We start from the raw sequence: 12,769 nt of genomic DNA on the forward strand, positions 1-12,769 counted from the left end.
ATACCAGTCTCCGTTTCTGTGTATGCCTGAAATTTTTCATAATAAAAAGATTTAAAGAAATGACAAGAAAAAAGGATACTTCCAGTCTGAAAATCAGAAGAGGTGGGTGGAGAGCAACGAATCTGGACACAACAGAGTGAGACCTTACCTTCAATAGAAAGGCCATGAATCTCAAAACCCAAAGTCCCAAAACCACAGTCCACACTCCCCACTGTGTACACCGGGCCCTTAACTTTCCAGACTGCATAAAGCTGGGGCCACTGCCGAGACCAGGAGAGAGCTGAGAGGAGGCTGGTGTCTCCATGATCCTCACGCCCTCAGCTGCCCCTTCAATCACCTGAACACCACCATCAAGCCCCTGAGAGCGTGGGTGAGAACCAGGCATGCGCCCTGCTGCGTGGGGCTCACAGACAGGCAGCAATCAGCACACCGAGGCTGGCACCAAGGAGACAGTCATTCATATTCACTGAGTTCTTTCTCTGCACCAGGATTTGTTGTGGGGGCTCAGCACTGAGCAAGACTCGGACACCCTGGGCGAGGGAGGAGCGTTGTGAGGATTAAAGGAGGATGTCTGTGCAGAACCAGCAAGCACTGGTGCACAGGCTACAATCATGCCCACTGCCCAAACCAAAGGACCCGAGGAAGCCCGGCCACCGCCAACCCCTTTAGGTCATGACCCCGCCCACCCACTGCAGCAGGAGGGCAACTTCACGGAGCCCCTTAACGTCATAACCCCACCCACTCCACTGCAGTACAAACTCACCTTCACGCCCCGCCCACCGTCGCACTGCGGCCCATACTCAACGTCGCTCTGCCCCTGCCTCGCCCCGCCCCCTGACGTCATGACCCCATCCACTACACTGCTATCCAAACACATCTTTGCCTTACCCACCGCTGCACTGCACTGCGGCCCAAATCCAACTTCGCCTCCCCCTTGACGCCATTACCCACCCCATCTTCCACTACAGCCCCGACCCAACGCGTCCCTCTGTATGACGTCACGGCCCCGCCCCCCCCGGCCGAACGCATACCCAACTTTACCAATGCCCAGCTCCGCCCCACGACGTAAAGACCGAGCTCGCACAGGCCCTGCCCTATGTAGGTCCGCCGCGCCCACGCCCCCACCCCCACCCACCGGGCCTGCAGCAGGCCGCTTGACTCCTCACCAGCTCGAATCGGTTGTTGACACGGACGCTCTCCTTCCCTGGGCCCCGGTGGCGGCGGCCAGCCGGCCCCCGTTTTGGCCCCTCTTCTTCTGCGTCATCATCTTCCCGGAGGACAAACTGCAGGGCGCCGGGCCCAAGAGGCTCCTGGCCGCGCTGTTTTCCCCTCAGCCTCCGGAGGGCCCGGCGCGACATGAGGCCCAACGGCTGCTGACGTCTGGAGAGAAGGGAGAGCAGCAGAGAGAGAGCTGCAGCGCGCCTGCGCACTTGCGGCCCGCTGGCGCAAGGCTGTCGTGTCGCGTCTGCGCGCTGCAGCTCCCAGAGCTGCTTACGTCACTGGCGGCGTCAGAGGTGCCGGCGCTGGACGAGCTCTCGCGAGAGTCGGGCGCCCCTCTCGGGGCCGTGACCTCAGGTCTGCGTGATGGTTTGTCTGGTGTTCCGTAGGGGCCCGCGACAGATGATGGCTGTGATGGGGGCGAGGGACCCTTGACGTAAACCTTGGTTTTCAGAGGTCATGGGGCCGGGGTAAGGGAGACGGTCGCACAGGTGGGCGGTTCGTTGGTGACACGTGGGGGAGGAGTGGAGTGTCCTCAGTCCCCCACCCCCGCACTCCTTGTTCCAACTCTTACTCCATGCTGCAAAACGGGACAGCTCGCTCTTTGCTAGGAAAAAAAAAACCAAGCCCATTGCAGGCCAGTAGATTCTGACTCATGGTGACCTGCATGTGACAGAGTAGAGCTGCTCCATAGAATTTTCTTGGCTATAATCTTTACAGCGGATAATCAGGCTTTCTTCTGCAGTGCTGCTGGGTGGGTTCAAACCGCCTACCTTTAGGTTAGTAACCAAACCAGAAACCCAGTGCAGTCGAGCCAATTCCGACTCATAGCGACCTTAGAGGACAGAGTAGAACTGCCCCGTAGAGTTTTCAAGGAGCACCTGGCGGATTCGAACTGCCGATCTTTTGGTTAGCAGTCGTAGCACTTAACCGCTAAGCTACCAGCGTTTCCTTTAGGTTAGTAGCCAAGTGTAAAATGTTGGCACCACCGGAACCCTTTTACTAGGAGGAAGAAAAACAACCACGTTGCCATCAAGTTGATTCAGATTCATAGCGACCCTATAGGACGGGGTAGAACTGCCCCATAGATTCGAACTTCTGACCTTTTGGTTAACAGACGTAGCTCTTAACCACTATGCCACCAGGATTTCCTATTAGAAATAACCACACTTAAACCTAGGAACTCTTCAAGATCAGATTTCTGGACCTCATTCAAGATCAGAGGACTTCCAATCTTAGGGGCAGGTCCTGGGAGTTTGCTTTTTGTTATCTTTGGGGTGTGTGTGTGTGTGAGAGATGTTAATGAGGCAGGATTGGTGCAGGGGTGTATCTTGAGTCAATTTCTTTTGAAATATAAAAGATTAGAAACAAGTTAGCAAGGAGAGATGGGGAAAGAGGCATGCCAAGCAACAGGAAGATAGCCCAGGAGCAGAAGCTTAGAAGAGACAAGGACCCTCCACCAGAGCTGACAGACAGAGAAAGCCGCCTCCTAGAGCTAGCACCCTGAATTTGGACTTCTAGCCTCCTAAACTGTGAGAAAATAATTTTCTGTTTGTTAAATCCACCCCCTTGTGGTATTTCTGTTATAGCAGCAGTGGATAAGATAACTAAGACAATTTGGTACCAAAAGAGTAGGGCGCTGCTCTAAAAGATACCTAAAAGGTGGAAGTAGTTTTGGAACTGGATGATGATGAGTAGAGGTTGAAAAATTTTTAAGGTGCCTAATAGTAAAACTCTGGAAACACTGGTGGCATAGTGGTTAAATGCTGCGGCTCCTAACCAAAAGGTTGGCAGTTCAAATCCACCAGGTACTCCTTGGAAACCCTATGGGGAAGTTCTACTCTGTCCTTTAAGGTCGCTATGAGTCGGAATCAACTCGATGGCAATGGGTTTGGGTTTTTTTGTTTTTAGTAAAACTCTAGATTGCCTTGAAGAGACTGTTGGTAAAATTATGGATGTCAAAGGCAATTCTGGTGAGAGCTCAGAAGGAAATGAGGAGATGAGGAGCTATAGAGAAAGTCTCTATCGTTTTAGAGAATACATATGGTGCCAGCAGCAGAATGTTGTTAGAAATGAGGACATTAAATGTGCTTCTGGTGAGGCGTTAAAAGAAAATGATGAACGTGTGATTGGACAATGGAAGAAGGGTGATGCTTTTTATGCAGTGACAAAGAACTTGTCTGAATTATGTTCAAATATCTGGTGGAAGGTAGAACTTCTAAGTGATGAACTTGGATATTTAGCTGAGGAGATTTCTAGGCAAGATTTTAAAGGGGCTGCGTGGACGAAAATGAACTGTGCAAAATTAAAACTTAAAGATTTGGAAAACTCTGTTGTACAAACTAAGGGCACGGGTCCTAGGATTTTCACTAAGGATGTGGCTACACAATCTTTTGTTAAAGAGATTAAGCCTGTGACTGATGGACCTAACTACCACAGCAGGAAACCCATCAGTTTAGCCTGACAGGGACAGAGAATGAAAGGAAAGAACGCTCTCTGCCTCTTGGAATTCTACAGACAGAAAACAGGTGAAAGGAGCTGTCTGTTGTCCTCCAAGGAAAGAAAAGGACTGTCCCTGGAGCAGCTCGGAGATGAGCAGAACTGTTGGAAAGAGCACAGGAAGCAGAGCCTTCTCTGTTTCCAAGGGTGGGGCCGTGGTCTCCTGAATCTCAAAAGGTGCTGCTACAGCCTCCTCGATTTCAAAGGGTCGGATCTTCACCAACTGGGTTCAGGAGTGTGGAGCTGCCACTAAGGTGTGCTGGGGGGGATGGGGTCGCTGCCCAGAGCTGAGGGAGTGGGACTGCCATGCCCAAGGGGCAGAAGAAGGAGGCCTGCTGGGGCCAGGGGTGGGGTCACCACTCAGATGGACTAGAAGAATGGGGCCCTCCAAAGCTAAGGGAGCAGAGTTGCCATCCCAGAGGGCCTGGAAGTCGAAGCTGAAGCCGGGGCAGAGGGACCTCCACTCACAATCCAGAGAGCGTGGCCAAAACCCAGAGTATGGAAGTCAGGGCCTTTGCCTAGATGGTCTCACGGAACAGTTATTTTCAAGCCTTGAGAGCTAATGTAAATTGTTCCGCTAGGTTTGGGACTTGCTTTAGTGCCTGTTAATCTCTTCAGTTTCTCCCATTTGTTATGGAAATGTCTTCCCTGTGTCTGTTCCACCATTGTACTTCGGAAACAGATAACTTGTAGTGTAGATTTCACAGGCTCACAGACGATGAATTTTGCCCTGCATGAATACACCTAAAATCTCACCTGTATTTGATTTAGATGATTCAGAAGATAAAATTTGGGGCTTGGAGTTGTTTGAAGACTTTTGGGATGATATGATGAGGTGAATGTGTTTTGTATGTGGCAAGGACATGAATTTCGGGGGTCCAGTGGGTGGAATGTTATTTACATCTCCTCAAAATGTGTTGTAAATCTTGACCTCTATATAGGCCTATGGTTATAATCCCATCTGGGAATGGGTTGTCTTTATGTTAATAAGGCAGGATTAGTGTACAGTGTATCTTGAGTCAATCTCTTTTGAGATATAAAAGAGATTAAACACGAGCTAGCAAGCAGAGATGGGGAAAGAGGCATGCCAAGCCACGTGAACATCGCCCAGGAGCAGAAGCTCAAAAGAGACAAGGACCCTCCTCCAGAGCTGACAGAGAAAACCTTCCCCTAGAGCCGGGACCCTGAATTTGGACTTCTAGCCTCTTAAACTGTGAGAAAATAAATGTTAAAGCCACCTACTTGTGGTGTTTCTGTTATAGCAGCACTAGATAACTAAGTGTGGGGATCAGTGGTCAGGGGCTTTTAACCCTTACTGTATCACAACTTCTAGGCAATCTACTTTATTCCATTGTTTTCTAGGGGCGTTCAGTTCCATAGCTTCTCTATGTTATCTGACTCCCTCATGGTAGCCTGGGCTCAGCCTGGATAAGCTGTCTTTTGCCAAATTCCTCTCCTTGAGCCTGTTTCCTCATCTGTAATATGGGATGATGGTAGAACTCTCCTCCTAGGTAGAGTGAGCACAGAAGGTCCAGTGCAGGGCCTGAGCCTGGGAGCAGCCCCCCATCCCCGACCATCCCCCGAGGAGCAGGTGGACCCCGGTGTCAGTGCCCAAGAGAGCAGTTACAGAGATTTGGGAAATGAGGCTGGCAGGCGTGGCTAGAGCAGACCCTGGGCAGTGGCTTGAACTGCTGTCCTGATATAGTCCTACTGGCTTCAGTACTGAGATTGGGCCAGCATCATGAGATTGGTAGAGAGGAGATGGCCTGGGTTTCCTTTATGCCCACTTAACTATGGGCTGAGAGGTTTCTCCCAGTCCTGGTGGGCAGGTGGGCAGCCCCTAGAGCTCAGCTTCCACCTTCAGGGACCATGTCCCCTGCTATAAGCACTGAGCAAGACTGGACCACACCTCAGGCTATACCCCAGACAAGCAACTGCGAGACCACCTTTATTAGGCCAAGCGTAGCCATGTGTACAAACTTACAGCACTGCACCCCTCCTGAACCAGGACTGCCTAGCACCTCGAGGTGCTCCTGGGCCCAGAGTGCCAGTCTGGCAAGGGGCACACACCCAACGTGGCGGGCCAAGCGGAGCAGGGACAGACAGCAGGCCGGGATAGTGGGCACGGCCAGACCTCAGTCCCTGCGGTGCAGGGTGGGTGAACCTCAGCTGGGGCCTCTGAGCCTGAGCCCCTGAGTGAGGGAGAGCAGCTAGATGCAGGGTGCCTGGGTCCTTTCCCGCCGTGGACATCCACCCAGGGAGAATTCCAGGGGGACATCCTGGGAGGATGGGGAAGCAGCAAGAACCACGTGGGGCAGGGTCTTACCTGAGGCCCCATCTAGAATTCTCCATTCTACCCAGGACCTACACCCCCGCAGCATCCATCAAGGGAATTTGAGAGGAAACAGCCTCCCCCAGGGAGGGTCCAGGAACTGTGTATATAAATATAGAGGCTGTGTATAATATAAATGTGTCTATATATGTATATATGTACATGCACAGCTAAGGGGCAGGGGCTGCTGTGCCCCGGCAGGGGACCTGGAAAGCCGCCGGCAGGAGGGCAGTCACTGGAAGTCCAGAGTCCGGGTGGAGGGGATGTAGAGGGACTGGGTCTGGCGTGCGCGGCGTGGCGTGGTGTTGAGGACGTCCACACTCTTGCGGCTGGAGCGGACCACTTCGGCCACGAAGCTGGTGCAGTCGCTGCAGACGCCCTTCAAGATGCAGCCGTGGGCGTAGATGTGGGGAAATTCCTCCTCCACACCCCGCCACTGGGGCCCCTGGAGGGATCTGGGGGGCAGAGGGCCAGCTCAGCAAGAGGACCCACCACACCAGGACACTAGATCTACTGTCTCTCCACACTCAGAGCCACCCTGTCCCAGCCACTGCAGCCTCCTCTCCCTCTCCAGCCCCTTCCTCCCCTCACCGTCTTCCCCCTTCCCATCCCCTTCCTCCCCTCCTCCCTACCCCCTTGGCCTGTCTCACCACCAGGAGGCCACCAAAGCCTCGGGTGTTTGCACTTGAACTCTCCTTAGCCTGGCTTGACTCCAGTGTCACCCACTCCAGCCTTCCCTGGTGCTCCTCCCTAACACAGCCTCTGTCCACTCCCCACTGTCTCCCTCAGCACCTGCTCACTTTCTTCCAGGTTACCACTCTACCCTGTGGGAAGGTCAGTCCCCCGAGGGCAGGCAGGGGTGCAGGGGAGGGGGGCCCAAGCCAGCAGCCCCACACAGAGTAGGTATCCATGCAGATTCTGGGAACAAACCAATGAACAAACAAGCCCAGAGAAGACTCCTCAACAGAAATGTGAGTCCTGGCCCTGACTGCCCATGTATGGTTTCCATCTGAATGACTCAGTGTCCCAGAGCCCTCCACAATTATCTCTGTCCCAAAATGACTCTTGGCTTCCCATAGCCTTGGGGTGCCAGTAAACAGACTAAGCTGGCCCCACCCCCAGCTCCCACACCCCTAAGCGTGATCATCACAGTGATGTGAGCAACAAGACCAAGGGGACTCACTGGAAGACATCTTTTCTCTGCGCTGTTGTGGTTCGGGCACTTGAAACCCTTGGAGGACACTCAAAGCCCAGAGTGTATACTGGGATGTGTGCAAACTTCTTAGAAGGCATCTTCATCTGCAATGCAGAGGGGGCATGAACAAGACTGCACAGGGGATGGGGCATCGCCGTAGTCAGTCGGGGACACACAGTGCATGGGGCACCCTCCATGGGGTGTGAGTGGAAGCAGTGATGAGCTGGAGAGGCTGACCTGCCCCCTCCCTGGCCCCCAACCTCTCCTCTAGTGTCTGAGACCCAGCATGTGTCTCTGGTTCATTACACACCCAACTGCGTTTTCTGCTCGGCCAAATGGGAGTTCTTAGAGGGCAGGGGCTGTGCCTTTTTATGCCACACAGGACCTAGCGTCATGCCCTGCACTCAATAAGTGATTAATGCTGATGAGGTGAAGTTTTCTATTGCCAAGTGGCAGGATAGAAAGTACACATTAAAAGAAAAGTGGTGGGAAAAAAATGCCTTTTGGGCAGATTCTTGTTTCTGAGTTGAGGTGTAATGGGGTGACATACTTCTAAATGTTATTTATCATCTATTTACCACTGCGCGCACACCTGCAATTACGCAGACATCCCAGTCTGCTGTGAAGAGCCTCTCCGAAAACACCTAAGGCAGGTGCGCAATGTCAGACAGTAGGACTTTTAGAGGGGATATGAAGGGCTTTTGCATCAGCCTACTGACATAGAACGTTTAAAAAAAAATAAAAAAGACCACCTACAAGGGTCTTTAAAAACTGCACACAGCCTTGGGAAGTTCACGAATGATTTTTCCTGGAGGAAGAAGATTGGCGACGTGACTGGGGAGAGAGGGATAGTCCCCCAAGTCCCCCCTCCCCACCAGAAACCCCCAGTCAGGCCACACTGAGACCCCAAGGACACGGCCTCACCTTTATGCTACAGGAAGGACAGACAGCTCTGGAAGGGAAAGAAGCGGGAAAGCAGCGTCAGCTCTGAGAACAGGCACCCGCAAGCCAGCTACTGCCTCCTGGCCTGTATCATGCCAGCACATGTCCCAGGTCAAGCAGTCTTTGCCGTTCACAGGTCCTGCTTACTTTATTTTCATTTTACTCCTTTTAGTTAGCTCTCCACCCCAAATATTCCTGCATCCTTGCAGCTGTCTCTCTGGAATATCCAGTCTGGAGCCTCTCGTACCCTCCACACTTGCTGTGTGCCCATCACTTCTTTCCATCTGGGCCGCAGGGGCCTCAAACGAGATGCTCAGTTTTAAGTAGCTGTTAAAATTTTCTTATTCCCCATACCTGATTTCAAAAGTAAACACCTGCTTGTTATAAAAAATTCAAATGTTAGAGAAAAATTTTAATTTACAGAAATGAGTCTTCTCTTCTAAAGCCTTCTTCAAAGATGACCCCTGCTGGCAATACAGTTTCCATCCTCTAGGTTTTTCTATGCATATGTTAACAGAAATTTCATTTTAAAAATAAAATGGTGTATAACGCACACAATACTATAATGACACACTGAGGGCTCTTCTCCGTATTAGTACAACTGTGCACACTTTATTTTAACAAGGAACTGTGTTCTATCGCATGGATGTGCCATAATTGAGTTAATTAGCCATTAACAAACTCCTGGGTTAATTTAATTTCATGTGCTGATTGTAGTCTGATGATACTTGAGGGGACCCTCTGCAGACCTCTGGGTTCCCTCTCACACCTCTCTCCTCTCCAGAGCTCTGCACTGTGAACTCCACCCCTCTGGTCTCCCTGGACCCCAAGCTCCACCTCCTCACTCAAGAGCTCAGCAGACTCTGCCTGTCTTACCCCTCCCTGGGTCGGGGCCTAAAAATTCCCTCCAGGCTGTCACTGGGGCAGTCCTAAGCTCACCTTATTTCCTTCCCACTTGTTGCCTGATACCCAATGTTTTAAAACCTACTGCTTGACATCATTTGTCAGGTTTTTGTTGTTGCTGTTCAGGTGGGAGGATAAATCTGGTGCTGTTACCCCATCTTGGCTGAAAGCAGAAGTTCTTTAGCTATTTAAATCTACATTAAGTTAAATTAAAATATTCAGTTCCAAGACAACAGCCACGGTGCAAAACAGTGTCCCATCATCACAGAAAATTCTACTGGACGACGCTGGCCTAGAGGCTTCTTACCTCCTCCGCCTCTCTTAATTCACAGCCAAGGTGCTAACAAGGCTCACCTCTTGCAAAAGAGACAGGTGGGTGGCCAGGAGAACAGTGGGAACTTGATTCGACAGCAACAGCAAATCTGTAGAGAACAGCCTGGGTAGAACCTAATTTTGTCCAAAGCTCGTTGGCATCCCCCCTTTCACCTGTGCCCCCTCTACTCAGTGAGGGGCAGTCCTGGAGTCTCCCCCATCTTCTTCTGTCCCCAGCAACTCCTGCCCAGTAAGAGGCAGTCCTGGGATGGGATGCCCCCCTCACCTGTGCCCCCGCTCAGTGAGGAGGCTGTCCTGGGGTCCCCCTGGTGTCCTCCTCCCACCTCACCTTCCCCTTCTTCAGGTTGTTGTAGAGCTCCCTGTTCTGCAGAAACTTTTCCATCTCAGCCTTCACCAGTACTCGGCGCACGTCCATCACCTCCTCCACAGTCAGTGCCAGGCTCTCCACGGGGTGGCTGAACTCCTGGGGCAGGAGGGTCAAGGGTCAGTGCTCACTCAGGACCTCAGGGACCAGGCCTTTCAAGTGGAAGCCTTGCTCAAGTGTGTCTCTTTACTGAGGACCCTCGTGTCCTCCTGGGCTCAGTCCAGGTTTAGCCCAGCAACTTCCTAAAATACCCATTCATCAGCTGGCCGGGGAGCCCAAGGTATCTGTTTCTTTCTGGACCAGGTCCTGCTACTGCAGGCTAGGGGAGCTGCTGCCAGCCCTGCCCACTCCTCTGGCTCTACCCACATCAGGGCCCCACCTACTCCATGGCCCTACCTACCCCACAGACCCCACCTACCACAAGTTGTGGACTCTGGCCAGGGTCTCTAGGGCAGGCTCAAATCTTCCTTCATGAATCCTTTCCTGGTGAGTTCACCACTGAGTTTTCTCGTTCCTAGCAGCCGATCCCCACTGGAAGGTGCTGGGAGCCCTGTGCGCTCACCACCTCCTGGAGCACACCTACACCATGAGCCAGGAGTCTGCCCAGCTGGCACTCAGCATGTCCCCATGCATCATGGCCACCTCCTTCCCCGGCAGCCATCGTGTGAGTGCATCCTGTTGAGCTTCCCAGTGCCTGGCACATAACTTGACACTTGCCCTCTCTGAGCCTTAGTTTTCTCCTCTGTAAAATGGGGCTGTATTTCAGCTCCATTGCAATAATATACAATGCCCAGCTCACAGAGGTAAAAAATGTTGGCGCTACTTGGAAACTCTATGGGGCAGTTCTACTCTGTTCTATAGGGTCCCTTCAAGTCGGAATCAACTTGACGGCACTGGGATTTCGAGTACTGTTAACTGAGGTGAGAAGGGGTGAGGGGGGCACCAACCCAGGGGGTGCCACAAAGGTAGAAGTTAAATAATGATCTTTGTTTCAGATTTGCGGTGGGTTATCCTACTTAGGGTGTTGAACACATCTGGCATCAGGGGAGAGTCAGATGTCTGTGTTCTCCTCCACTCTGGCCCAAGTCAGACACTCTGCCCTGTGTCCACTGCCACTCACTGGAGAGTGCTGTTTAATTTGAACAATTACCCTCTAAACAACACAATACACACCATACAACATATATGAGAGAGACTGGCAGTCTGCTCCCCAGGTCAGGCAATCAATCAGTACCTGAGCTTCCCCTGGCCCCTGACACAGACCTTACACATGGCACATTCTCAACAAGTGTAGGTTGAACTAGGGCAGAGATGAAGGAGAAAATCACTGGGGTTCTTTGATGATAAATACCCAAAACTCCCAGAAAGCACTTTTGAGATCTGAGAATTGAAAAAACACATAGGAGACTTGTGGCCATTTTAAAACATGTCCACTAATTCCTTGACATCTCTCCCTTAATTCCCTCCCCTTAGGAATGGGCTGGACTTTGTGATTCACCTATAATGAACAGATTAGTGTGGAAATGACAATGTGTCACTCCTGAGCCTTGGCCATTGAAGACACTGGCTTCTACCTTGCTTTCCTGTGGACCACTTGCTCTGGATGAAGCCAGCTGCCATGTTGTGAGGACACTCAAATAGCACTGTGGAAAAGGCCCACGTGGCATACAACTGAGATCTCTTACCAACAGTCACGTAAGGAGCCAACTGGGAGGCAGATCCTTCAGCCCCAGCTGAGCTCCCAGATTTTGGCAGCCCTTGCTGACACTTTGATGGCAACCTCATGAGAGACTGTGGTGCAGTAAATATTATATGGCCCTTCTAGCCATGGTCGTGTAACTCCCACAAAATGATTAGGTGGGGCTATGCAAATAAGGTGCTTGTGGCCCACCGTGGGGACTGGACAGACTGCTAATGCAAATAAGGTCCACTGGACCCTTGTGGGGTAGATGGGGCTATACAAATAAGGTGCATGGAAGCCCTGCAGGGGATTGGCTAGTTCATGGTCTTGCTGGGTGGGAGGGTACACCTTGAAATTGATAAGCAGCTTGCTCTATGACCAGCTTCTGTGACAGAAGTTTGAGAGAGTGACACGGAGAGAGAAAGAAGAAAGGGTTGTAACACTGAAGCCCACGGAACCATGAGATGTGGTGTGATGAGCGGCAGCATGAGCAGTGAGAACCAGGAGGTCGGTGTGAGACAGCTCCAGTGGGCTTCCCAGCCCACAGAGTGAAGTGACAGCAAGGTCCAACCAGGGTCTGGCAGCAGCAGGCCAAGAAGAAGCTGTCCCAATTGAAGAACTGTATCCTAAGTTGTTTCTGTTACTTTCAAGTTGATCCTGATCCGGAGTTGTAAACTGTTATTTCCCTAATAAATCCCATAATCATAAGTACAGTTTGTGAGTCCAGTAAAACATTGCAGTGAATTATCCAACCCAAGGACGAGAGGAAGAGTACTGAGAGGAGGAAGAGTAGTTGGTGTCAGAGATTATGGAGCGGTACAGCAATTTGGAGAAGTTGGACATTTGGGTCATCTTTAACCTCTGCCTCATAGAAACCAGCTTTGTGCTGATTCTTATAAAAGAAATGACTCATTTAGATACTACGCCAGGACCATTCAGTTGAGCCGCTCCTGACCCATAGAAATTGTGTGGGCATGTCTATTGCCTGAAACTGCTAGGTTTGGGGTAATTTGTTATGCAGCCACAGTTAACTAATACAGAACTCAAAGGGGCAAGCTTAACACTACCTAACGTTTATAAAGCACTTGTACTTTAAAAGCATTTTCACATGTGTTCTCATCTGAGCCTCTGGATAAAACCTCAAGGAAATGATGACACAATGACGACAGCTCTAACCACCCTTATACTCTGCAGATGGCCTGAGGTTCACCAAGTGCTTTGACCCCCACTCTTCCATTTAAGGGAGCCCTGGTAGTGCTGGGGCGGGGGGGGTGCTCAAATGATCACGAATATTAGACTCCC

General features: G+C 51.4%; 2 protein-coding genes across 2 annotated transcripts in view; both read right to left on the bottom strand.

Annotated features, from left to right (window-relative positions):
* Positions 1-1,453, bottom strand: part of TCF25 (transcription factor 25) — a 32,078-nt gene extending 30,625 nt beyond the window's left edge. Inside the window, exon 1 of the mRNA XM_064273611.1 lies at positions 1,167-1,453. Within this exon, the coding sequence (XP_064129681.1) occupies positions 1,167-1,358 (192 nt within the window). The 5' untranslated portion in view covers positions 1,359-1,453. The remainder of the gene's footprint in view (positions 1-1,166) is intronic.
* A 3,394-nt stretch (positions 1,454-4,847) lies between these two features.
* The window catches only part of SPIRE2 (spire type actin nucleation factor 2), a 29,831-nt gene continuing 21,909 nt past the window's right edge, over positions 4,848-12,769 (bottom strand). The window contains exons 11-15 of the mRNA XM_064273614.1: positions 9,751-9,885; positions 9,444-9,511; positions 8,169-8,196; positions 7,233-7,348; positions 4,848-6,504 (exon numbers count right to left, since the gene is read on the bottom strand). Coding sequence (XP_064129684.1) covers positions 6,282-6,504; positions 7,233-7,348; positions 8,169-8,196; positions 9,444-9,511; positions 9,751-9,885 — 570 coding nt within the window. The 3' untranslated portion in view covers positions 4,848-6,281. The remainder of the gene's footprint in view (positions 6,505-7,232; positions 7,349-8,168; positions 8,197-9,443; positions 9,512-9,750; positions 9,886-12,769) is intronic.

This window comes from Loxodonta africana, chromosome 21, assembly GCF_030014295.1.
Source record: "Loxodonta africana isolate mLoxAfr1 chromosome 21, mLoxAfr1.hap2, whole genome shotgun sequence".
NCBI lineage: Eukaryota > Metazoa > Chordata > Mammalia > Proboscidea > Elephantidae > Loxodonta > Loxodonta africana.